Here is a 26,886-nt window from a genome sequence, read left to right as displayed (position 1 = left end):
CCTAAAGTTTTGCATTTCAACAAACTGCTTAGTATAGTAAATTAAAAATACTGTAAAACACCTTAGAAAATACTGGTGGAATTCAATCTACCTTTTTTAATGCAAAGCCATCATTTCTCATCCTTTCTGGTATGTACAAAGAAATCAATTGAGGATCACCCTCTTTATAACAACCCTTCTTGTATTTGAAAACTATTATCAAATTTTTCCCCAGTTTTCTCTTCTCCAGACTACAAAAAAAGAAAAAAAAATCCTAATTTTATCTAACATCTTTTTATATCATGTTCTTTAATTTTCTAATAATTTTTGTTAGTCTCCTTTGAATTATTCCTAATTTGTCCATGTTTTTCATGGATCAGAAGGAGACATGATACTCCAGGTGAAGCCTCAGCAATGCAGACTATAATAAAAGTATCAATTCCCATAACCCGTTGTGATATTCCTCTTAATACATCCCAGCATGCTATTAGCTTTTGCTGTAACACTATGACAGTGTTGTTTAGTATTCAACTTGTGCTACACCGTGTTTGTGACCTACTATAACCCCCTATAATTCTACAACTTTTTTGTTATTTTTTGTTTTTTCCTATATACTGGAAAAATAGGCTGGAAATGTTGGAGAGCAAAGGTGGACAAATTGAATGAATGACATCAGAATTTTTTTAAAGGCTTTTTTGGTCAAGATTGCTGATCTGTTTTCAGTTTGATCAGTGTATTCCCTATTAGCCACTTCTTGGGAAAAATGACAAACAATGTTTAGAGTGGAAACAGCCTCAAATGAATGGAAATCAGGTGTCAAAATGAAATTATAATGACATGGCAAACATCAAGATTTCTGATCATTTAAAGTTGATCTCTTATTCCTTGGTTTCCTTGGAGAATGCACCAATCACAAGCAACATTCTTATTCCCTAGCTTTTCTAAGTTGTACACTGCAAGAATGAATACAAATAAAATAAAGTGAAACTAAAACAAGGAAGTGAGGGAGGGACAGATAGAGGAAATGGAATTTTCAAGCCCATATTATGGACACATACATACATTAAACTTATACCATTCTAAGTGAAAGTGGATCAATCTAAACCCACAACCATACAATGTTCAGTGTATATAGACCAGTCTAAAAATGACAAAAGTGGTCTAAGACAAACCTGGTATAAGGTGCACTTAGTTCAGATCAATTTAGGTTAGACTGATGCATTGACCTTCTGGAGTGTTTCCTTATCAATTCAAGTTAGATCATAGTCCTCTAGCATTCCAGCCTACTTTGCAGCCTAACAGTGATGAACCTCATCCTTCCAGGACCAGCCAACTCTTACCAAGGAAATGTCAGGAACAAAAGTACTGTTCCTGCATGGATACATGGCTAAAACAACTTTCCTGTAAGAGAAGGAGGGGGTGGTTTAAAAGCTCTGCCAGGATCCCGCAGAGTAGTCAGTCCCTGCCTTCACCAGGGATGGTATGAATCTTTGCAGGACTCCAGGACCCCAAACCCTCTGAGGGATTAGAGCAGATGCCTGCCACAGTTTCTGAAGGGGGACGTAGCCTCTTCTTTCCTGGCAACCTAGCCCATAGCACCACTGCAGGGTCTGCTGTCCACCCACAAAACAGCTGGGACTTTGGTCTCTGCTGTGCTGGGTGGAGAGCAGCAGCACAGCTCCTGGCCTCAGGAGGGGGGAGAGACAGAGTCAAGACAGAGGACATACTGAAATCACCTGATCATCTCTGCATGAGTGCCCAGGGAAGTGCTGGGGGGGGGGGGGGAGAGTCCAAGGTTCCTGCCCTTATACTTCATTTTATTAGCAAACATTGCAAGTTCACACAAAAGCTCTGTTTCTCCCTTGTCAAACAGCAGAAATACCACCTGTGCAATGGAGAACAGTGCATGGAGGATGTGATGCTAGCTCGAGGACAGGGGGCTACACAGCTGCAAAGAGCATGAGGGATCACCATTGGCAGCGTCAAAGCAGCAAGAAGGAGATGCTGGAGGATTTGGACACTGCCTCTGACTGACAGCAAGCATAGCTTATTCCTGGCACCAGGAGCTGTGGGACTGGCATAAGAAGAGATTCCACATGTGGGGAGGGGGGGGGGGCATCCGTTGTCTGGGGATACCTATACCCAGGCTGCTGAGGGGCCAGTGCTGTGCATGCATGGTGCACCATGACTGGTCTGTGCACTGTGTCTGCTTTGCCCAGGCTTCACAGAAGACCTCCCCACCCCCATAGTCATATGGCACCTGCTTAGGCAGTAGTTGAGGTGCTCCTTTTGGTGATCCAGCTGCCCCATGTAGAACTTCATGAGCCAAGACAAGAGAAGTTAGGCTTGATCCCCAATGATATGGGGAGGGACAACAGCACTGATATAGTTGGGGACTCCAGGAGCATAGCATCTACTCTCCATTATCTGTGGCAGTGGGGAGTTTTGGAAGATGTGGGCATCATGGGTGCTGCCTGGTCAGCCAGTGAAGATGAGGATAAAATGACCTTGGTGGTCAACAACGCCCTGCAGGGCAATGGGGAAGTAGTCCTTTCAGTTAATGAATGCCTGAGTGCCTTGGAGCAAGCAGAAGATGGGGATGTGGGTGTTGTCCACTGCCCCCATACAGTTAGAGATATCCATTTGGTGGAAGCCAGCGACCACCTCTTGCAGGTTGGCTTGTCAGATGAAGCAATTGGCCAGGACATTCTGAATGACCAGGCTCACCTCCACGACAGCCTCTCTGGCCACGGACTTGCCCACGCCAAGCTGGTTGGCTATGTAGTGGAGACTGCTGGGGGTGGTCAACTTCATGATGGTGATGGCCACCCACTTGTCTGGAGTGAAGGATAGCCACATGTTGACCTCCTGGCATATGATGTAGAGAGCCACATGGGTGATGATTTCTATGAAGGCAGCCCAGCACATGCAAAAGGTCTGGCCCCACTGTTTATCCTCCTGGGTGCCTAGGACAATCTGCTCCTATCAGTTGCTGCTGGTGATGCAGGGCCAGGACCAGCATCCAATGGTCTGGAGGTGGTGCCAGAGCACACTGGCATCCTGGGTGGCCTCATCCTTGATGGCTATGTGGAAGTTGGTAGGCCAGTCCAAGATGCTTGGAGGGTGCAGTAGGTGGACCCATATATGACTGCTCATTAATGGGCAGGAAGCCATGTTTCATAGTGACCAATTGCTGGATCATGTCCAAATGGCTGCATGTGATGTTCTGTAGCCTCTGGCAAGAGTCGCACAGGATGACAAGCAGGACACACCACTGCTCTTGGGTTTACGTGCTTGGATGCAGGCAGTGGAACACCATAGCTGGATGGTGGTAGGCTGGGACATGGAGGCACGTGCAATTCATGAGGGAGGGCACTTTATCTGGGGCTTTTCTCGAAGCTTCAGGGTGGTGTGTGGGGTTGGAGGGGGGGGGTCCAAGGTGACATAGAAGGGGGTGGGGGCATGCTTGTCCATGCCCAGCAGCCAATTGGGGGTGACCTGAAAAGTTGGCTGTACTTGGCAGTCTCCAGCAGCCCCGGAAGCCCACAGGATATGATGGGAGGTGGGAAGGAGTGCCCCCAACCTGCAGACTTTGACCAGCACAGGATGCCTGCTTGCCTGTAGCCCACAAAGGGTGAACACATATACTCTTCACTCCTGATCTAAATTAGCTTGCTTATAGAAAATTATGCAACTGAGATCAGTTGTGGGAGTGTGTATAAGACACACAATCAGCATTGTATAGGTATTAGTGTCAGAGTCTTCCTCGTGGCTGATTGGGGCTTCACTAGTAACTTCTGTTCCCACCTGCCACAACTTTGGTATAATTTATTTGAGCAGAAGGCTCCCAATGGGTGTATGTTGCTCAGGAAAGCCCAGTGATTGTCTTCCCAGGGCTCCTACCTCCCCTTGTACTCCATCCTTTCACTGACCAGATGTTTCTGATGCAAGGAAAATTAAAGTTCTCAAAAAAATGGAAGAATAATCTTTTCCTAAAGATCCATGGTCAATAGTTATAAATGGTCAGTCCACTCCAATAACTGAGAAGATAATGTACTTGGAACTTCAAGCTTACTCAGCTCATAGTTAGTTGCTATCTCCTTTGAAGCACTCACTGTAAATCTTGGTACTCTTCTCATGTTCTCATGAGAAAATAATTCAGCTCTGCAGTGAATATTCTTCTCATGTTCTCCTCTGTCTGGGGATCTTGCGCTGCTTCCCCTGTTGCTGGACACCCCTCCATTTGTCTGGACTTCTAACACTTTTCTAATGCCCACTCTGGGGCTGGCTTTCTACATTTAGCCAGCCTTTGCCTCCAAGCCAGTTACTTTCAGTCTGTTGACTCTCGCTGATGTGCTGACTCTCTCCTGGCTGCCAGCCCTCCCAACTGTGCAGGCTTCTCTTGGTCTGCTGGCTCTTCCTGGAATGCAGGCTTTACTCAGCATGCCAGTTGTCCTCCAGCTGCTGGGCCTCTCTAGTAAACAAGTTCTTTCTGGTGTGCAGGCTTTTTCCAGCATGCCTGTTCTCCTCAAGCTGCTGGTCCTCCCCAGTGTGCAGGCTTTTTCTGGCATGCCTGATCTCCCTGGTATGCCAGCTCTCACCTGGCTTCTGGCTTTCTGCTGGAGCTGACTTGGGGCTTCCATTTGTACCAGTAGCAGCCAGATATCTGCCCACCTGAACCCAGCACATGCTCTTAAAACATGGCCGGAGCCATGGGAGTTGGCCACTGTTCCTCTGGTGCTGCTGGGATATTTGCCCCACAGTAGGAGTCTCAGCCCTTCCCGGGCCATCTACTTTTCTCCTGGGGTCCAGTGCTACTTCCCCTCTCTTTCCCCATCCCATGTTCTTTGGGACATTGGGGAACTCATTCCCATAGACTGGTGGAGATATGTTGGCAAGCTTTACATTTCTTGTCCTGGCATGGTCTGGATCCATTTGGTGTGGTTTGGGCATAGGAAATTTGCTTCTGGTGAAGTGGTTATGGCCCAAACCACACCAAATGAATCTAGACCATGCCAGGACAAGAAATCTATATTTCTGGCAACATATCTCTACCACTCACAATAACTACACCATTCCTGGATCTTACACCTGCACCTCCAGAAATGTAATATATCTCATCTAGTGCACTAAATGACCTGATGGAAAATATGCAGGAGAAACCAAACAACAACTGCGTACCAGAATGAATGCACACTGAAAATCTATCAAAGACAGAAATACCAATTACTGGTGGATGCACACTTCTTACAAGAGAACCACTCTCTCTCCAATCTCAGTTCTAATCCTCAAAGGGAATTTACAAAACACCTTTCACAAATGAGCCTACAAACCTCGCTTCATCAGTCTACTGGATACAAAAATATGGACTAAATATAGACATTGGATTTATGGCACATTATAACCTGCCTAACATCTGATACCCCAGGTAATCTCTCTACAATTTAACAGCTACATTTCATCACCAGGTCACCATTTCCTTTCCCTCCTCCCCCTGCCACCTGTCTCTCACCCCCTCTGATTCTCACTGCCATGCATTGGCATTTTCACTGACCTGGATTCTTGCATACTGGCTTCTATCCCATTAGGAGTGCATAAAACAACTGCAGATGCTCCCTCTGCCTGTAGAAGGATGTTTGTACCCAAAAGTTTGCAAAAAGAATTTTTCCAACTACTGTCTTTTAGTTAATCTAATAAAACCTGTCAGATTGAGTGGTGTGAATAAGGGATTCATTCATCAGAAATTACAGTAATACTATTTAACATTTTTATAGATAACAAATACATATGTGATCTTCAAATTATTAGAATAATTTTTAAGTGAAAAAAGGCTTAACTTATGAGAAATTAATAGACAAAAAAGTTATTTCACAGCTACTTTTTCCCCCTCCAAGTAAATGAAGATGACACTGTTACAGTGTGACCTCTGTTTAGATTTTGCTTATTACCAAGAAACTGTTTGGTTCTTTTCTTACGTAGTGAGAAAAGAACAAACCTTGCACAAGCTCCTACCCCAAACTATTGAATTTACTCTTCTAAGAAGACATTATATAAATTGAAATGTATAATTGTATAATAGAATAGGTTGTTGAATGAACTCAAGGAACCTGCCATCAGGTGCACAGAGTTACAACTGGACAGAACTTCACTTATACTGGTTATCTGGAATACTGAGGGGTCAGGGTAGGGGGGGGCTGGGCGGGAAAAGATATCTGTTGGTCCTGGGAGAAGTAGGCAAGAAGGCTATGGGTGAGAAAGATTTTATGTGGAGAAAAAGAACTATATAATTCACAGAAAATTATATTTTCCTACAGAAATGTAAAAAGCAAGGCTTAGTGATCCCAACTGTTATTTTAACATCACATTTACTTTGGTTAAAAATAAAAAAAAATAATTTCAGTCAAACAATAAAGAACAGAGATGGAAGCATAATAAAAACAGTGAGATCTTTTAATCTGTTGAGTAATTTTCAGAACATAACAGTAACCAAGACTGGCTGATATTCATAGGCAAGTGTGCTGAGAAGAACCAATTAAAAACATTGGAATTAAATGGGGTAATGCCTGAGAAGGGCAAGTGAGCATGCCTTGGCATATGAATCATAAGTATACATTTACTCCAACAAGTAACATATCATTATTTTTAGGTTACCTTGTGGCTGACGACTTGGATGATATATCTGAAGGTCAAAAGGCTGTGCACTTGTCTTCTGTATCACACTGACATTTTGGCCTGTCCATTTATTAGCTTTTGACAATGTATTGGTCCTCCAGTCAGTCCAGTATACTTCACTCCCATATAAAGAAACAGCAAAAGGATGAGAAAGATATTCATGACCTCGTATGATCTCTATCATGCCGGTTCCATCATATAACGCTGAATAAATGGCATCTGACCTATAAGAAAAACCAAATTAAAAGAAACCAATATAAAATCAAGACAGCTTAGCCAATATGAGAAAATAATTCAGCTCTGCAGTGAATATTCTTCACTTTTTAAAGATTTTTTCCATTATATAATTATTACAAACTCAGCTAGAGCAAATATTACCTTTGGGTGGCTCAAGCATACATGATCTAGGGTTCCTTGCTTTTAATGGGTTTTTTTCTGCTTGTATTATCTCAAAATTAAAATACAAGTTATCTCAATTTATTTGAAATATAAAAACAAAACCACTAATTTTTATTCACATGATTTTAAATATATTTTAAAAATATTAGCAATAGGGCCTTTGACATGTATGTAGTTCCTAAATGGGTCAATGACTATTTTTTGCAGGAAGATAAGTAGGATTTGCTCTATCGTACATCTTTTTTTTTTTAAGTATTTTATTCATTCATAATAATTTCAAATGAATATTAAGGACCTTATCCTGTACATGCTGCAGTCATTGGCTAAATGCTGGCTTTAATGGGCTCAAGATCAAACTTTGGACAGCTCATGTATAACACATTTATTTTAAGATCAGTAATGTAGCATATCTTCTGCAGTCTACATCAGATTCCATATATAACAACAAGCCCTAGAAAACTGATAATTCATGTAACTGTTTTTACCTGGCATCTGTCCAGACTATTCTTTTTTCAAAATGATCAACAGTAAGACCATTAGGCCAAGCTCCAGTACCCATGTCTTTATATATGATCTTTCTTCCTGCACCACTCATGGAAGCAGACTCAATGCGAGGAAAATTAGCATCCCAGTCTGTCCAAAATAGAATACTGTACAAAAGAAGGAAGAAAGAAAAAGAGCTCATACTTGAACATCTGGGTAAAATCATAACAAAGCAGACAAATTATATATATAGAAGCTGTGCATATATAGTACTTAAAAAGATAATTAAGGGAAAAAATAACTTAATACTTAAATATTTGAAATATCTCAAAAGAAACTAAGTTACAAAGGGAGTCTTTGGCAAACTGTAACATTTTCATTAGGAGGTAAGATGAAATGAAGGAAATGTGTTATGATTATAATGCTTTGCCATTTTCAAGGCAGTTATGAAAATGAGGAAAAAAGCATTTTGGTTTTTTTTATAGTTATCTAGCTATACAATTCCTTTCTTTCTTAATGTTACTACTTGATCATTGTAACAGAGAGCCAAAGTCTCCTGTTACTTTAAGGGTGAAGGAGCAGCAGAAAGCCTCAGGCAGGGAAAGCTGCTCGTTATAAGCTGCCAGGTAACAGGTACCTGGGGATTAACCTGATGCAAGCATTTAACAAAGAGCTAGCTGTGCAGCAGTAGCACCATGGGCTAGAGCCCAGCATAGGAGATGAGATATGAGCACAGAAGAGATCAGCAGTAGTAAGTCACTCTGCAGTTGAGCCAGCAAGCTGAACCAGGAGACACCTGTGGCAGCTCAGGGAGGCACCTGACTGGCGGAGGGCAGGGCCAGGATGGTATATACACACAGGGCCAGAGTCAGGAGGGGCAGCCTGGCCCTAGAGGCAAGAGCTCCAGAGCAGGGAGAATGCAGGAGAGCTCCCAGCTGGCACCATGGCTATCTTGAGGAAGCTGAACAGAGTGCTACTGCCCTACAGGGGAACATTACCTGGGATAAGGGGAAGCCTTGTTATGCAGGCAGGTAGCCACTGTTTATGTCTGGATCCAGAGGGGCTTTGGTTTGTGTTTGCCAGAACCCCCTCCTTGGTTAGTTTAAACTGGTGGTTTGGACATGGCTGAAAGGGGAGTGAGCAGAGGCCACAGCAGGGCACCTGGGGGTTTAACCCACAGTGGGGTGCCAGTGTTTAAAGCCCTGCTAGGGGCCTTGATTCAGGGCTTAGACCCAATGATGAGGTATAAAAAGCCTAGAAAGAGAGAGAGAGGCTGGAGTGTAGCTCAGACAAGAGGTGGACAAGGGCGAGGCAGCCCAGTGCTCAGGGAGGGCAGAACCATGGCCAGGGTGGCCTGTGAATGAGACGGACAGTCCTAGAGGGGTGGAATCGGGGCCAGTGGCCTGGAGCCCAAGCAGGGAGCAGCCTGAGAGGGTGAGACTCAGGCTGGGACCCAGAGTCAGGCCCAGCACAGTAGGCCTAGGCTAAGGGAACCAGCAAGAGAAAAGGGGCAGAGGCTGGCAAGGCTGAGGCCCCAATTAGGGCATAAAGGCATGAGGTGGCCTGGTGTTGTATTGGGGCCAAGTGCCCAATGAAGTCATTCATTAGTAACACCAGCGAGGCATGGCTTTAGGGGAGATGGGAGGCTGTAATTAGCCCTTAAAGATAACAGATGCCTTCAGTGCCCACCTAGCAAGGTCACGGTGGAGACCAGCCAGGGCCTGGAACAGCTAGCTGGCATCTAAAAGAACTGGGGCTTGCTCTAGGACCCATTAAGCAGCCTCTGTTCCAATCAAAAATTTGTGTCACGGCATGGCAGTAAGTAAGAAGAGAAGGGCACCTCTAGAGCTGGATAAAGGCTGCGTTGCCACCAGGGGGCATGACAGTCACCCGTGGAATTCAATGCTATCATTACTGACGCTTGAACATTGGAAATATATCTATGCTTTCTCAGACAAAGGAAATACTCTGGGGTTTGCTAGCTTCCATAATCAAGAGCTGTATACTTCAACAGGCAATATTTAGAGCAAATTGTTTGTTTTCCACACTGCACGTACTGGTTGATTAGGAGGCAGTATGTCTTTTCACAGCTACCAAAAGCTTATGCCAACTCTTTTTGGCTTGCTGAGCCCTACTAAAAATTTGTCTGCAATTTAAAGAGGTTAGGCACTGACCTGTAAATAACTATTTTTTTTAATGTTCAAAATAAATCTACAGGCCCATTTAAACAGAGCATTCACTTTCTTCTCTTCACACAGTCTATGTCACCAGACTACAGTTGGCAAGCCAGTCAATTGACTGCATCTTTTTTGAGTTGTCAAAGATTATAGCAATTTTACAAAAGCAATCCAAACAGACCTGCTATAGTAGGTTTTTTGTAGTTTTCTTATCAGAAATATGATTTTTTAAATTGTTTTTGACACATTTCTTAATGTAAAACTTGTGCTCTTTTTCTGTGTATTATTTCCACCTGCTGGCAATTTTTTACAATTTGATCAATATGTGACCAGTCAATTGACCAAACTTTATTTGACTGGTCCAACACCCAACTTTACTGAAAACATACCTCGCTGTGTAAAGCCACTGAAGATGCTGCTCTACAATTGTGTGTTTAAAATATTTATTTTCTTTAAAAAAATAAATAAATCCACACATCCAATTGCTAAGTGATAAAAGTGAACATATTTAAGAAAGTTACCATTGGAATGATACCTGAAGTATGCTTCATTACAGGTAAAAAGTAAAGACTTAAAAAAACAACAACATTATCATCTCTACAAAATGTAACTCTATATTTAAAACTCTGTGGATAAATACACTGATTAAACAGACAGTGTCTATGATGTGTATTTGTTAAAATTTGGCAATGAGGTAACTTATCTCATAAACATCCTATATTAGTTTTATTACATCAAAGGTCTAGCACAAGGATGCTCAACCTCTGGCCTGTGGAACCACTGCATTTGTTCCGTGGAGCTCCCCATGCAGTGGAAAATTTGGAAGCAGGGGAATAGTGGCCAATAATATAGTCACCCTCCCCATGCCAAATTCCCAAACCTTAGGCCCCACACTGTTAGTCACATCGAAGCCACACCCCCTTCGTTGAATCTGGATTGAGACAGGCCACGCCCCATCCCCCAACTCCCCCCCCCCCCAGGGCTGGGCCATGTCCTTTTTTCCCATGAGGCCAAACAATGCTCCTTTCTCCCCATGTGGCTGGGCCACACCCCCTTTCTGGGGGGCTGGGTTGTGTTTCGGTTGGCTCTTGCCCCTCTGTCTGGCTGGATGGTGCCTACCGCGCAGACCCTGGTGCTGGATCAGAATCACAGGTGGGAACCAGCTCACAGAGGGACATGGCACTGCCCATCTGGCCCACAAGGGAAAAAAGTTGGAGCATCACTGGGCTAGCATAATATGACAATAATGTTACATTTCCTATCAAATTAAGGTACCAAAAGGAATAGTCCCTGTCTGATTAGGCAGTTTCTAGGAGATATCCTCAGCATCAATAATAATCTAGGCATGTGCTAGATTTTAAGACTCCACATTTGTTTACACATATTTATGCACACGTAAGTAAAAGTTAAATCCTAGGTACTCAAAAGTGTTTACTTAATTAGCCATTGGCATGTTTATTTAGATGGAGCTCAATTGTGATTTTGATACAAGCTCAGAGAAGGGGAGAATACATTGTTTTGTTAAATTTTCTCAACCACCTGGGAAGGAAGTAAACCATGCTAGGTTCATGGCCAGGACAGCAACACTGGCTGCAAAGGGGCAAAATCACAGCTCTGACTGGTCCTTGCTTTGTTCCACTCCTCACCAGCTATGAGGAGGAACCAAAACAGCCTTTCTGTGTTTGTCCTTGTGAGCAAGCAGCAGTACCTCCATAAACTGTGGTCCAGTCTATACGATCTTTGGTCAGTCTTGTCTTCTTTCTCACCTTTCCTAACTTGCTTGCAATGCCTTCACTGGAATAGGGCCTTGCCCCTAGGGACAAAGTATATCCAACAACTGAGGCTCCACAGGGGATCTTTAAAAGTGCAACTTTCTACCACCAGTTTGTAGCCACTTAATACCTCACCAGAGCATTGCCAGGCCTCCTAGGAGCTCTACTTCCCCTAGGCCCATTCAGCCTCTGCTGTGTCCCTCCCAGTGCAGGCCTTTCCTTTGGCCTTTTTGCACTCCTGTTGGGCTTTCACTAACCATGGCCATTCTCAGGGCTACTGTACCTTGGCTGCACTTCTCCCTGCTCTGGCTTACTCAGTTACTCTACCACGAGTCCAACCTTCTCCAGCACTTACAATGCTGCCTTGAGATCGCTTATGCCCTTGTGCTACACTGTTATGCAGAACCTTCATTTGCATACAGAAATGTTAATATGATAAAGCAAGTATAAGCCTATGTATGAATCCTTTTATAAGCACTCAATTTTAAAAATTGATCTCATTGGTTTTGGCTTTTATTTTTCCTAATAATTTTTTTCCTCAACATTTTTAATGTTTAACATAAACAGAAAAATGGATTTTGGAAAGGAGGGACAAATTAAACGAAATGACGACAAAGGGTAGTTTGCTTTTTTCTAGTTAGATTCTCCATCTTATGAAATATAAACTTATTTTCTATACAAATGTTCATATTTATTGGTAGTTATAGTCTCTCCTCAGTGAAGTATTGTGTGGCTAAAAGACCTACAGAGTCAGTTCAAGAGTTTGTAAGGCGCTTGTCATAGTAGTAAGCTTTTAAATACTTAGCAGTAATTCCAACCAATCTTCAATTTGAATCATGTATGATATTGTTATTCATAAGTTCTTTGCAGGAGATGGAGCAGGGGGTGTTTTTGTGTGCAAAGAGGTTCCCTCTTGCCAAAAAGGAGGTTGGGTACATAGTTACTTTAAAAATAATCTTTAATATCTCAATAAACAGAAAAATACTGCAGTTCCTTCAGCCTCCTCCATTCCACAGATACCAAGTTACACTGAATTGTTTACCATTTACAGACTCTCTCTCATAATCTACCAGGTCAACTAGCCAATATTTTCTTTTTGTTGTTACTCAATAATAATAATTCTTCAAACTCTTACAGTAGATCTAAAAGCTATTTACAAAGTGTAGTAAATTGGTAAACATATATCCAGTTTGGACTTGATTTAAAAACACAGAGTGGTTAATTTGCTTGCTTGTATCCATAAAGCAGGTCAGAAAAATAGCCAAAACAAATCGCTACATTGACTGATTCTCATTCTGGTTCCCTGGATCACATTCATTTCCCTAAAGTAGTATTAAAGTTACATGCCATAATTAATTACAAGCAAGCAAACAAATATTTAAACTTTTAAATATTACCTCTCAAATTGATCAATAAGAAAACATCCACCAACAACAACCTCCTCCCGCCCCCCCCGCCCCAAAAAAAAATAAGACAAATTTTCTAGTTACCCATATCTAGGATCCAAAGCAATAGCCCTGGGATGCTCCATAGCTCCTGCTATTAATGTTGTTCTCAAAGTGCCATCTAGTTTTGCTACTTCAATTTGGTCCAAGTTGCTGTCTATCCAGTATATGTTTCCTGCAATCCAGTCTACAGTAAGACCCTCAGGAGTAGCCAGGCCATGTTGTACTACCACTTCAATGGCATTCACACCTGAAAAAAAGGCAAAAGATTATAAGCATGCTACAGAGGATGAGAGCAGAGATGTAACAGCTACTCAAAATGTGATAAATGTACAACTACAACTGCTGGCTGAACAAAAATAATAAAAAGCCTGAATTATATATAACTTTTCTGATGCTATATTTAAGACAGTTTCTATTTAATGAGTCCTTTATACATCTTTTACAGAGAGACTCATAATAGCCAACCTGATGTTATGATGTTATTTATCTTCATGAGTAAGATATTTTTCTTTCCTCACAAGTTGTGATAGATGGTTATAAACAAAGTACATATTTGGCAGTATTTTGATAAATGAACTGTGTTACTTCACAGGAATAGGAAATTTAAAAGTTTTTGGAAAGCTGAGGAATAAAAATTCTCAAACTATTGAGCCCGTAAATAACAGGTTTCTTATAATAATAATAAAATGGCACCCTGCCCTGAGTTCTGCCTTTACAAAACTTTGTTATGTCATCCACAAAGGAATCCAAATATGCATTGCATCACAGCAGTATTTTTTCACTGATGTATGACCCTATACACCACAGATGCTGTTCTTCCAAACTGGTGCATTATAAAGTAATTAGGTCAAATGTTTAAGGCCAAATCTCTGAGTATTCAAAAAAGATGTAAAATTGCACGGCTGAATCTCAAGTTTCATATTAAAAATTGAGACTCTATCCCTTAGGTTTCCAAAGATAATATTTACATTTTGAACCAGTGACATCTGCCTAAGTTTGCAGACAGCCTGAAAAATAATGGATAAGGAGCATGGGGTAGTGGTTGGTATCCAGCCCTCTGACCACTACCCCATGCTCCTTATACATGTGGGCATGAATGACATGGCTTTGAGCAATCCCAGCCGGGTCATGAATAACTACAGCACTCTGGGAGCAGTGCTCAGACGGTTGGGAGTACAGGTGGTTTTCTCCTTGATCCTTCTGGTTACAGGTCACGGGCATAGGAGGGAGAGAAGAATTGAAGAAGTAAGCCGAAGACTGCGGCGCTGGTGCCATTATGAAGGCTTAGGCTTCTATGACCACAGGCTGCACTTCAGAGAGAGAGCCAGCGAGTTATTGGGAAGAGATGGCCTCCACTCCGCTCACATGGGGAAGAATCTCTTCTCGGCCAGAATGGCTGACCTGCTTGTCTGGGCTTTAAACTAAGTCCACCAGGGATGGGTGGATAGCCACTGGTGCAAGCCCACCAAGCATCAGCGACAACATCAGCAGGTCAGGCTGTACAAGGGAGCTCACTCCTACCCCAGCCCAGGGATGGGGCTCATCTAGGAGTGCCAGGAAGCCTAGGGCCTCCAATGGCAGGCACCCTTGCCTATACACAAGTGCCAGGAGCCTAGGCAACAAACAGGAGAAACTGGCCCTTCTGCTAAACAGCAATGACTATGATCTCATAGGGATAACGGAAACCTGGTGGGACTCCACTATGACTGGACCACAGGTATAGATGGCTATACCTTGTACAGGAGAGAGCGTGTTGCAAGAAAGGGCAGGGGTGTAGCTGTCTATGTGAAGCAAAAATACACTTCCGTACAGGCAGAGATTGGCAACCAAGGGAAGTGACTTGAGACCCTCTGGGTAAAAATATGGGGGGAACATGGTGAAGGGGATATAACAGTAGGAGTCTAACACAGACCTTATAATCGGGAGCAATAACTTGACCACAAACTCATTAGGGAACTGGCTGAGCCTGCATGTTCTTGCTGCATGGTTGTCATGGGTGACTTCAAGTACCCTGACATGTCATGGGAAGAGCACTCAGCCAAATCTGATCAGTTGCAATGCTTCCTCACATGCACTGATGAGCTCTATCTGTCTCAAGAAGTCTATGGGCTGAAAAGAGGCAAAGTGCTGCTGGACCTGGTACTAGCCAAAGGGAATGATCTAGTGAGTGACCTGAGAATCAAAGGGAAGCTGGATGACAGTGACTGTGAGTTGATCACTTTAAGCTGGCAAGTCAGTCAGCAAAGTGGAAGCCCTCAACTTTAGAAAAGATGACTTTCACAAGCTCAGGAGGCTGGCTGTTGAGGCCTTGAGAGGCCAGGGGAGTCCATGACGATTGGTCACTCCTCAAGGACGTGATCCTTGAAGCACAAGGGAAGTCCATTCTAACCCGTAGGCAAAATAGGAAAGGGGCTGGGCATCCCCCTTGGCTCCACAGGGAACTCATGGACCTCCTGTATCTAAAAAGAGAAGCTTATAAAGGATGGAAGATGGGAAACACCACTAAGGAGTATTTAGAATTGGCCTGCACTTGTAGGGAGTAAACTAGGAAAGCCAAGGCTGAAACTGAGCTCAAACTGGCTACATGAATCAAGGACAGCAAAAAAGTCCTTCTTCAGATATGTGGGAAGTAAAAAAACAAACAAAAACAACCAAACCAAGGAAAAAGCCAATTTCCTTAGCATTTATTTTGCATCAGACTTCCATCAGCCCAAGGGGATCACACCACCTGATAAGATGCAGAATCACTAGGGAAAGGGTGAACACACATCCAACTGTGGCAGGGCACTGCTGTTGCCTGCCACTTTAAGGGCCAGAGCAGGCAGCAGCCAGGCACTTAAGTATGGTGGCCATTTTGAGACCAAAGATAAGGTGAAGCAGCAGTCTGCTGCTGGCAGCCATGAGAGAAACATCAGTCAGTGGAGCTGAGGCTCAGTAACAGCTAGGAGGTAAGGACAGGAGCCTATAGGGATGGCTAGGAGGCTCTTGGTCCTGGGGCATGGGAGCCGCCAGGAAATGCCAGGCCAGTTACCACCCCGGTAAAAGGCGGGTCGGGGCACCTTAATAACCCCTGCTCCTACAAACGGGTAGGTAACCCCATAGTAGGACCTGAGAAGGTCCATGTTAGAGAGTGTGGGCTAGATGCTCAGAAGCTTGAATTGTGGCACCCTTGACTGATCAATGCTGGGGCCATGACCAGAAGGGTCAAAAGGGCCAGAGGCCCACTGTGAGGGATGCCCAGAGCCAAGGGCCTGGTGTTCTGACTAGCCTTAGAGGTGAGGCAGGGGCCTGTGTAGCTAAAGGTCCCAAGGAGGGGGCACACCTGAGAGGAGGAACAGTGCGGGGATCTAGGCAGCCCCGAATGAGGGAGGAATAGGCCACGTTTTGAGAAGGGTCTAGTTATGGCCCAGACCAGAGTGTTATGGGGTCCAGTGTGGGGCCAGAGACGTAAAGAACTTAGATGCCATCTGCAAGGCATGGGCTGCAATGTGTATGTGTGTGTGGGGGCGTAGTTGGAGCTGCAGATAGCGCCCCCTGGCACTGGAGTGCAAAAATGGGCAGACTTCACCTAATTAGCACCATAATTATGTATCATCCAGGCATGGGGGGAGAGAGAGGCAGCCGGTTAGCCCAGAAACAGGTAGGCAGAAAGGCCTGTTGGTATAGATCTTGTGAGGGAACACCTTGAGAGCCTGGATATCCACAAATCAGCTGACCCAAATGGAATATACCCAAGTGCTAAAGGAACTGGCCAACATCATAACGGAGCCAATGGCAAGGATATTCGAGAACCCGTGGCACTGTGGCGAGGTGTCTGATTATTGGAAGAGGCCCAAAGTGGTGCCTATCTTCAAGAAAAGAAGGAAGGAAGATCCGTGGAACTACAGGCCAATCAGTTTGACCTCAGTCCCTGGCAAGATCTTAGAAAAATCATCAAGGAAACCATTAACAACAGGCTAACTGAAGGCAACATCCTGAGAGATAGCCAACACAGCTTCATTGGGGGTAGGTCTTGTCTAACCAATCCCATTTCCTTCTATGACCAGGTGATGCATCACCTGGACAAAGGAAAAGAATCGAATCAACATGGCACATGGTGATCAGTGGCATCCCCCAGGGCTCCATTATTGGACCTGTACTCTTCACTATTTATAAATGATCTGGACTCTGGTGTCAGAAGCGGACTGGCTAAGATCACTGACAGCACCAGCTATAGGGAAGTGTGGTCACCCTACAGGACAGGCTGGCGATTCAGGCTGACCTCAACAGGCTCACCAGGTGGGTGGATCAAAACCTGATGGCATTCAACACTGAGAAATGCAAGGTGCTCCACCTCAGTAGAAAAAACCCACACCACACTTATAGGCTCAGCAGTGCTATACTCGCTAGCATCACAACTGAATGAGGCTTGGGGGTCATGATTGACCACAAAATGAATTTAAGCCACCAATGCAATGCTGCAGCCAGCAAAGCAAACAAAACTCTGGCTTGCATCTGCTGATGCATCTCAAGCAAAACCCAGGAAGTCATCCTCCCACTTTACTTGGCCTTGGTGAAGCCACAGCTGGAATACTGTTACCCAATTCTGGGCTCTGCAAGTCAGAAAGGATGTGGAGTAGCTTGAAAGAGTTCAGAGGAGAGCCACACACATGATCACAGGCCAAAAGAGCGGGCCTTATGAGGAGGGGCTGAGAGTCATGGGACTCTTCAGCCTGAAAAAGCATAGGCTCAGGGGTAACTTGGTGGCAGTCTATAAGAGGTCTGCATCAGGAACTGTGAGAACATCTGTTCACCAGGGCACCCCATGGGAAGACAATGTCCAATGGTCACGAACTCCGGGAAAACCATTTTAGACCGGACATAAGGAAAAACTTATTTTTTCAAAAACACTTGGATGCCTATCTTGCTGGGATCATTTGACCCCAGCTGACTTTCTGCCCCTTGGTCAGGGGTCTGGACCCAATGATCTTGCAAAGTTCCTTCCAGCCCTAACCTCTATGAAATCTATAATACTATGAATAAAATGAGAACTATTCAGTTTCACATAATGGAGATAAAGCTTCAGCAAACTTTCACTACTGATCATTTTAGCAGAAGCAAACTAGTATACTAGATCATTGTATATGGGGATAAACTGAGGCAGGATGAAGTGGAACAAGAAGTTGCTTTCAAGTGTTATTAGGGTGAAGAATGTTCAAACCTCCATCCTTCTAAATTTGAAAAGAGCAGGGTAACTGATAGATGCTTTTCCATGTGGATGTTAAAAAACTTTAGTTGCCTTTGAGTGTCAAACCCTGAAGAATTTCTTATGATCTACAGGGTGTCAAAGCCCTACTTATACTTCTGAGCAGAGGTTGCATCTCCCTTTTCTCTTTCCTTTTATGATTTCTACAATACAATTATGTGTTTCATTACAAAAATATTAAATACTCTGTAAACATTGGGACAGCTTAAAAAAAAACAGCAAACAAAAGGCAAAACAAACAAAATCAGAGTGAAGGTGGGGAAAAGTACAGTTACACTCATTGTTTGGGAAATGGGTATTGCAATTTGACCCGTTTGGAAGATTTCCAAGATTTGTAATCTTTCCATTCTATTAATACTATAGTCTACTCTTACGGGAAATGTGTACCATGAGTAGAATACTTCTCTAGTTTCATATTACTGTATTGTGCTTTTGTAGGTCTATGTCTAGAACGGATATTCATGCTAGGTTCTGTTTGTTTAACAATTTGTGAAAATAACAGTTCAATTTGATTCTAGCTGGTTTAACATTGTAGGACTGCATTGTTTTGGTTGACGTGCTTTTCTAAAAGGCCACATAAATTGATTCAAAAGTTAAATTCATACCTCCATTTTCAGACAGCTTGCCTCGGTAAATTTTATCCTCCACCACATCAGTCCAGTACAGTAAACTCTGACTGAAATGAAAGTCAAGTGCTATTGTGTTTCTTAAACCAGGAACTAAGAGGCTGTAGTCTCGCTTGTGAAGATCAATTTTTCTGATCTCATGCCGGATGGAAAAAATTATGAAAGCATCAAATGGATCTAAAAAGTAAAATTAGATTACACATTAAAAATAAAGTTATGAAGGGTAACTTTTCCCCATAAACTTGTTGATACACAGATTTAAATAAGAATAAACAATAATACTTTATTAGAGGAATTTTGATTAAAAACAACTTGTAGGTCACGTTAATTTTTTTTTTTCTTTAAGGAGTACGTTTCTCAAATATATGTATTTCAAGCCATTAGACTTCTGTTCACTGGAAAACAATTGAAGGGAAACTTCAATTGCTTTAATCACTTTAAGTGGTAATGAAATAATAAAAACAGAAATATTTGACTCTTCAATTAATCTGTGGTCCACAATCCCAGTACAAAAAAGATCTTACAGATGAGAGTTTTTAAAGAAACAGTCTTTTAAGGACTTTCAGGATTGATGTCTACAAAAAAATATTTTCAACTATCACACATAATGACACTTTAGATGACTATTATTTTCTAATCTTTTAAGGTTACCTAGTATTGTTCTAATGGATATCTGTTTTAAAAATGTTTTGCAGCGAGCTTAATACAAAAGTAACGTGTGTGTAAGTTAAAGTACTTAAATAACATATGTAACAGCAAACCACAGAAGCAAGGAAATAAAACTTTAAGGTTTCAACAACACATCCCTTAACCAAGCTCACAAACACAAAGAACCGTAGGCTTAACTTTTCATTTCATTGCTGCCATGGATTTATGTTAAGTATGTTACATGCACATCCTTAACACCAACAATATTTTGGCTTTACCTTTTAATTCCCTCCTTTTTTTTTTTTTTAGAATCAGGAAAGTTGCAAAACCGCCAAGATCAAAGAAACTAAAACTGCCCAGTCAGCTCAGGAGCTTCACTTTAATGAAAGAAAGCTTTCACAGATACCCTTCTTTTTTGAAAAGCAGATGTTCCTTTTTTTGAAGATTTTCTTTTATAACATAAGTAATAAAAAAAATCTTTTCTGCAACTGCATTAGAGTTCCACTTTGGATGTAGAACATATTACACAGGGTACGTAACAATTGGCAATATTGTACTATTCTCCTAGCATGTTCAGAAATAGAGCTGGTCAAAATTTTGCAAACAAAACTTTTTAATTCTCTTTTTCAAAAAAATTTTTTTCTATTTTGTTCTCTGAGAGCTAATCATTATGCATACAGCTTCAGAAATGACTTATACTCAATTAAATTGGATTTCTAAAAGAGCAATGTTTCCTTTTATACAGAAAAGTATCTCCTTTAGGGCCAGCTTCACTTTTTCACAAAGACCGCAATATTTGTCAACATAACAGATTTTTTTTTTCAGAGCCTATTATTTAAAAGTCTAAACTTCAGTTGACCAAATCATCTAATGGAAAAAAAAAGAATCTACATCAGTAGTTGCTTAAAAAACATAAGACTGGCACAAGGTGACCAGTTAAATAGAGCTCTTCTAATCTCCAGTAAAGCAGCAGCTGCTGATTGGAATACCCAGGACATCATAAATCTTGTTTTTTGTTAGCTAATTGCATTGCCTAAGAATTCAGTTATGATTATGTTATGAATGCCAATTTTAATGCTTTTTGTTAATTAACAAAATAATCGAACAACTGCATATTACCCTGCAAATTTATGCTATGCATTATCATAGTACAGTACTACTATTATTTTTTATTGCTTATACCTCGTTTCTCAAATCCAACACGATCCTGATTTTAAGATGACCCCCATAATCAGATTCTCTACATGGAAAATATATACATTTGTAATATTTTTCCATGTAGATAATCTAATTTTTGGAGGGGCATCTTAAATTCATCCCACAACACTGTTGAAGGGGAGTAGGCAGAGTGGGAGAGCAGGTGGTGTGGTAAAGTCAAGTAACTCACCCCCTGCCATCTATCCCCCCCACACCATTTCCCCGCCCTTGTTCCTGCCCCCTGCAGCCTCAGGACTCCCTTTCACCTTCCCCTGCAAAGCTTCTGCTTCCCATCTTCCTCCTTCCCCCTACAACCTCTGTTCCTTGCCTTCCTTTCCCCGCTGCTCCACCCCTTGCCTTCATTTTTGTTTTGGCCCCAGCCAGCAGGCTTCATCCTGCTGTAGCCTTGGGCATAGAACATAGCTCCAGTTAAGCCCCACAGCAGCCATGCCAGCTGTGTCCCAGGCTGCAGCGGGGACAAAGCCCACTGGTGCCAAAGGAAGGACAATGGGTGAGGGGGGAGGGAGAAGGGCAGGTGGGGAGCAGGGCTGCTGGGGCAGGATATGGGGGAAGAGGCTGCAGACAGGAGATAGCAAAGTACAAAGACAGTGGTGGGATAGGCAGCAGCTATAGCTCTGGCCCAGAGCTTATTACGCAGAACTATTATGTCTGCCCCCCGCCCCTCCCCACACCACCTTGTACTCAATTCTAAGATGAGGACCTTCCCCCTCCCATGAAAAATGGGGAAAATGGGGGAAAAACCTTATCTTGGAATCAAGTAAATGGTAATTTTTAAGCTAAAGGGAACCGATTATACAAGTAAGAGAAATGTACTAGACTTGGCCATAATTTGATGTGGAGACAATTAATCAATTTTCTTTTGACTCCCTCAAAAATACAAGCTGTACCCAGCCTCTTTACCCAAGAGTTTACCTATTAAAAATTCATTAGAGATTCTCAGTTTTCCAGGCTGAACTCCTACATTAAGTGAAAACCAGAATATTGCTTTAACTACACTGACATAATGGTTCTGCCATAATAAGACTAAGAGTGCTTAAAAAATAAGACTCAAAGTAGCTCTGTGGCTCTAATTTATGTTTCTAAAATATGAATAATAATATATAATATGATTTTCATACAATATATAACTTATATTTTCCTATTGGTTCATTTAACCATTCTTAAGGTTATGTAATGTTCGTATGTTTCGACATACATGACAAAGTGTCACAGGTAATGCACCATAATGAACCAAATATAATATCATCAGGTATGTTAAATTGGGCAACATACTAATAAATATATGTATATATATCAATATGTTAGGGGGGGGAGTTCATTTTTTCCTGGTACATTTTAAGTCTGATATTTGTTTTTGGAGGTGTTATAAAATGAAATATCAGTATAACCAAATCTTAATTGTATGTGTATTAACATATTAATTTGTTAACTTGCATTGTGCCCATTCTAAACAGACCTCAATAAACTTGGCACCATACGTTGATAAATAGTTGAACTGAACATTACAAAAAAATACTCTCCTGTTATGCAGAATTCCTGAATTACAGTATTAAAATCTATCTCTGAATATTCTAACAAATTATATTTTTTAACCAAATTAATGCCTATTTTTAAGAAAAGAACATACTGAAAATTCAGTCAATTCCCTTTTCCTGACTGGACTCTAAAAGACTAAATATAAATATATCATTAAAAGTGTCTTTCAAAAAATGAGTTTCTTTCCCCTACTCATTTTCTAAAAGGTTTATTGCAAATACAATATAATAATAATTGTTGTTCAGAGGTATTCCAACAGGGAATAAGGTTGAAAAATTATATAATCGACATTCTATATTGAATTGGTAGCATACATTAATTCAATAAATAGAAATTTAAAATGAATAGAACATTTCTTCTTTGGGAAGTCATCACTGAACTGTTTCCTCAGATATGTTAGGGTCAGTGCTCTCCTCTTCTGCTCCTGGTTCACAATTTTTGGAAAAGTAACAATACATGCTGTAGACCAGTATAGAAAATGAGGAGAGATAAAAAGAGGTACGTTCAAAGTGAAGAAACATAGAAAGGGTGAGGGGAAAGGGAATAAAAGGGAATGCAAGCAGAAATGGGAGATGAAGAAAATTGAGAGAGAGTCAAAGGTGGAACTGAAATGGGACAGGGAAATAGAAAATAACAAGAAAAGGCAAAAAAAAAACAAAACCAAAGACTCCCACTAACTTATTGTAATGATTTAATTCATCTATTATTCTATATTGTATGCTATTTCTCTGGCAAACTACCTACTGGCAGGAATTAAATTCTCACCCACCGAGTACCCCATCAAGAATAACGCACTGAACGGAATTAACGTATTCGCACTATTCAAATTCATATTAATTTTTTTGATGGACAATCAGGTAAATGTTTTTACAGCGCTCTTAAAAAGTAAAGTGCTGCATAATTACTTTAAGTAGTGTTATAACTATATACTATTGAAGTGTTTGACTTCAAATCAAAAGTGATATTCTAGATAGTAGAAAACTTTGTTTCAGGGCATGGTAATAATTTTCCTCAGCAAAATTTCATTTTCACTGGAAAACTGGTTATTACTGTTCACTACCTAGTATGATTCACCAGTCTGATGCCTGATTCAAGGCAGTTTAAAATCAATGCAATTATACTAGGAATACATTTATCTCAATAGGTGCACTGTATTCTCACAAGACCAATTTCAGTACTCCTGGAGATGGACACAACTGCAAAAAAGGCTATGACTGTTTTTTGGTCCATCTAAAAATTATATGGATCTCATCATGTCAATTGTTTATTTATAACTACCATATAATCTTGCACACAAAGCACACTTTCCCTTCCTTCCACCCCAACAGCTACTGGATTTTGTAATGCAGAATATATACAAACAATATAAAAGCAGCTTCTGTGAATTACCGGGCAAGAGCAAACATAACATCTGCATGACACTCACAGAGAACAGAACAAGAATCAGGCTCAGTGACCTAGCTGCTGCTATTAAGTTACTTACTATTAGGAAAAATCTTTTTTTCGTTCTGCCTTTCAAACACAAAATGCATATTTTGTTCCAGGGCATGCTGAAAACCAGAAAATACAGAGTGTGTCTAGACAAACAGACAGACAGACAGGGAAGGGATGAAAGATTGCTGTAAATTGAAAAAAAAAGTGGGCCAGATCATTAGCTAGTACAAAATGCTCCAATTCCATTGATGAAAAAAATTCTAACATGACAAATACTACACTTAAAAAAGGACTTTGACAACACTGAAGAAGAACCTTGGATTGTGGGCCTTCATCAAACATGGTGAGTGTGAATCAGATGTTTCAGATTGTCTCATGGATCTAGGAAAAGTTTTGATGGGATAAAGAATTAAGTAGGGATGCTCTGATAGAGCTTTTCTTGACTGATATCGATAGCCAATTATTCACCAGGCATATTGGCCAATACTGATCCAATAACCAGTTTACAGGGGCACAGCCTGGCAATGTGCAGAGCAGCACCCTGCAGGTAAGTCTGTGGAGGAGAAGGAGAATGGGGGATGGAAGGTTCATGGGGGGAGTAGATCGAGGCCCCCCGCAGTGAGGGAAGAAGTGGGGCAGAAGATGCAACTGGGGCTGGGAGTGCTGCCCAGCCAGGGTAGTGAATAGGGTGCCAAGGTGGGGAGTGGGACAGAGCCATAGGCAGCTCATCTAGGGGATCAGTGTCCTGGTGCTTAAAAAGGGAAGCAGCAACACTTGAACTAAAGTTTGTCAAATGAGCTTTAATTCTAGTGCTACCACCAGCATTTATAAGTGTGGGGATGCTTTTAGGAGTGAAACTGAGCAGGGCAAGGGTGGCTGCACGCTGTCTGCTGCAGGCTTGGAGCTTTTCACCATGCTGCCTTTTGCCCCAGGAGCTATGCACTGGCTGCAGCATGTCCCCAGCCCACCTGGAGGCAGGAAGCACAACTTGCTGCCCCCCACTGTCACCAGGCAGGCAGGGGATGCATGATAGGCATACAGCTCCCAGGGCAAAAGTCAGCAGGGTGGACAGCCATGAGACCATAGCAGGCAGCCCACCTCTGACCCATGCACAAATCTGGGGTGGCACATGCCCCCCCTGGGGGGAAGCATTTATTTATGCTGCTCTCCCCATCCCTGCCATTCCCCCTGGATGAGCCACCCATGGCTCCATCCCATTCCTCACCCTGGCCCCAGGGTCCCATTCACCACACTGACTGGGCAGCGTCCCTAGCCCCAGCTCCAGCCCCTACCCTACCTCTTCCCTCACCGTGACACCCTCAATCTGCACCCCCATTCCCCTTCCATCCCCATGCCCTTTCCCCTCCACAGGCTTAGCTGTAGGGCACTGTTCTGTATGCTACTGGGCTGCATTCCTGGCCATGTGCAGCTGCATATATGCACGTGATATCTGGCGGCTGTGGCCAGAAAGCATATTATATTTATTGGTACGTTATCGGTTACACCAGCCAGAAAAAGCTGATAGTCAATAATGTTAATTTTCCTTTTATCAGTGCTGATCCAATATGGCACCAATATGTCAGTGAACCTCTAGAATTAAGAATGCAAAAGAGAGTAAAGTTATTTTGCATTTTCACTTTTTCTAAATATGGCGGTATAATGTATTTGTTTGTTTTTATTATTGAAATATAACATTCTAATCCCTGGCTTTCAATGCTGGTTTCTTTTTCTTTTTTTTACATTTTATATACGACATTTACTTCAGTATAAGTTCCCCACCACCCTAATCAGCACGGGGGTAAAAGCTCCTCATTTTACATTTCCATTCAAGGAAACTTCATTAAATACATTGTCTATAATTAAACTGCTTCCAAAAACAGTATGTCCTCAGTAATGGAAGCCAATCATGAAGTCGATTAAATGCAGCCAACTCTGAGAATGACTACAAAACACATGACTCTGGTATTGAACAAACATAATGACAGGAACATACCACAAGGGCAGATTATTGCAACCCATCTGAATAAGATAAATGCTAGTGCCCATTGTGCTCAGTCCCTCACAGCACCAACTCTTTTTCAAGTCATGGTAAGCCACTACATTGAATACATTTTAACTTCTTCTAAATGATCATTGGACAAATTTACACAAGATGCTACAAGTGCAGTAGACTAATTCTACTGCACATTACTGCAGCAGGCAAAACCTGTGCTATTAGTCTACTGTAGAAGTAGCCTACTGTTCATTAGTGTCACAAAAAATGCACGCACTGGTGCTAAAGAGCAGTAATGCCGATTACAATGCATTAAGTTAGTACTGTAATTATAGGTACTAAACTTAATGCACCATAATAGGTCACAATAATAAACATGTAGACATGCCCACAGTGTGCCTTTCTTTCCCATTTCCAGTGATTCCGATTTCTTCACCAGCCTTAAATGTCTGACAAACATCACCAAACAGGGCCCCAAACAGTTCACTCAGTATCCCTCTGTTGACCCCTCTTTCAGGCTGTCATATGTGATTAGCATGGCCCTGCCCTCCATGAGATTAATATGGTAAATCATGAGCTTTTCTGGACTAATACTGCATATTTTGTTCTATATTTAAGTATGTAGAAAGGTGCTATTTAAAAGGTGTTTATGGAGTACCTGTGCTAAAACTTGCAGCAGTTTCAAAAAAGGCAAAGTGCATCAATTTTGAATGGACTAAGTCTTTGGGTACCCACAGTAATTTGGCTACATGTAGATTACTACAGACATGTTTATTTCAAAGTCAGTGGGCATGTCTACATGCATGCTTTAATGTGCAGTAGCCTATTTTACTGCACATTAAAGTGCCATGTAAAAATCATGCAGTTATGCTACTGCAACGTAAATAAGGAAACTGCACATTGTCACTCTCTTCCCCCCCCCCCCAGCCTGTCTCTTACCCACTGACTCCTCAATCTACATTTTCACTGACTACCTGTCTTGTATGCATACCAGCCTAGCCGCTGGCTTCTTTACTTTTCATTCCATCCAGGAAGAGCACATACCAACTGCTGAAACTTCCTTAGCCTGACGAACGGTTTTTGAACCTGAAAGCTTGCTTAATAATTATTTTCCAACTATTTGGGTTGGTCTAATAAAAGATATCAGATTCACCCAAGAAACCTTGTCTGACTTTAAAAATGTGCACTTTTAGTACTGTGCATCAGGACAGCTGAATGTGCATTTATTTGGTACTGTATATTGGAGGCACTAAATT

At 41.9% G+C, this 26,886-nt stretch overlaps 1 protein-coding gene across 5 annotated transcripts in view; it reads right to left on the bottom strand.

The window, feature by feature from the left end:
- LRP1B (LDL receptor related protein 1B) overlaps positions 1-26,886 on the bottom strand; it is a 1,609,743-nt gene that overhangs the window by 567,924 nt on the left and 1,014,933 nt on the right. For all 5 annotated transcript variants that reach the window (XM_019480601.2, XM_059727405.1, XM_059727406.1 and 2 more), the window contains 4 exons: positions 18,781-18,978; positions 12,973-13,177; positions 7,536-7,700; positions 6,631-6,875 (listed from right to left, as the gene is read on the bottom strand). In XM_019480601.2, the coding sequence (XP_019336146.2) occupies positions 6,631-6,875; positions 7,536-7,700; positions 12,973-13,177; positions 18,781-18,978 (813 nt within the window). The remainder of the gene's footprint in view (positions 1-6,630; positions 6,876-7,535; positions 7,701-12,972; positions 13,178-18,780; positions 18,979-26,886) is intronic.

The sequence above is a fragment of the Alligator mississippiensis genome, chromosome 4 (genome assembly GCF_030867095.1).
Source record: "Alligator mississippiensis isolate rAllMis1 chromosome 4, rAllMis1, whole genome shotgun sequence".
Lineage (NCBI taxonomy): Eukaryota > Metazoa > Chordata > Crocodylia > Alligatoridae > Alligator > Alligator mississippiensis.
Note: the sequence above shows the minus strand (reverse complement) of the source record. Positions and strands in the feature narration are given on the sequence as shown.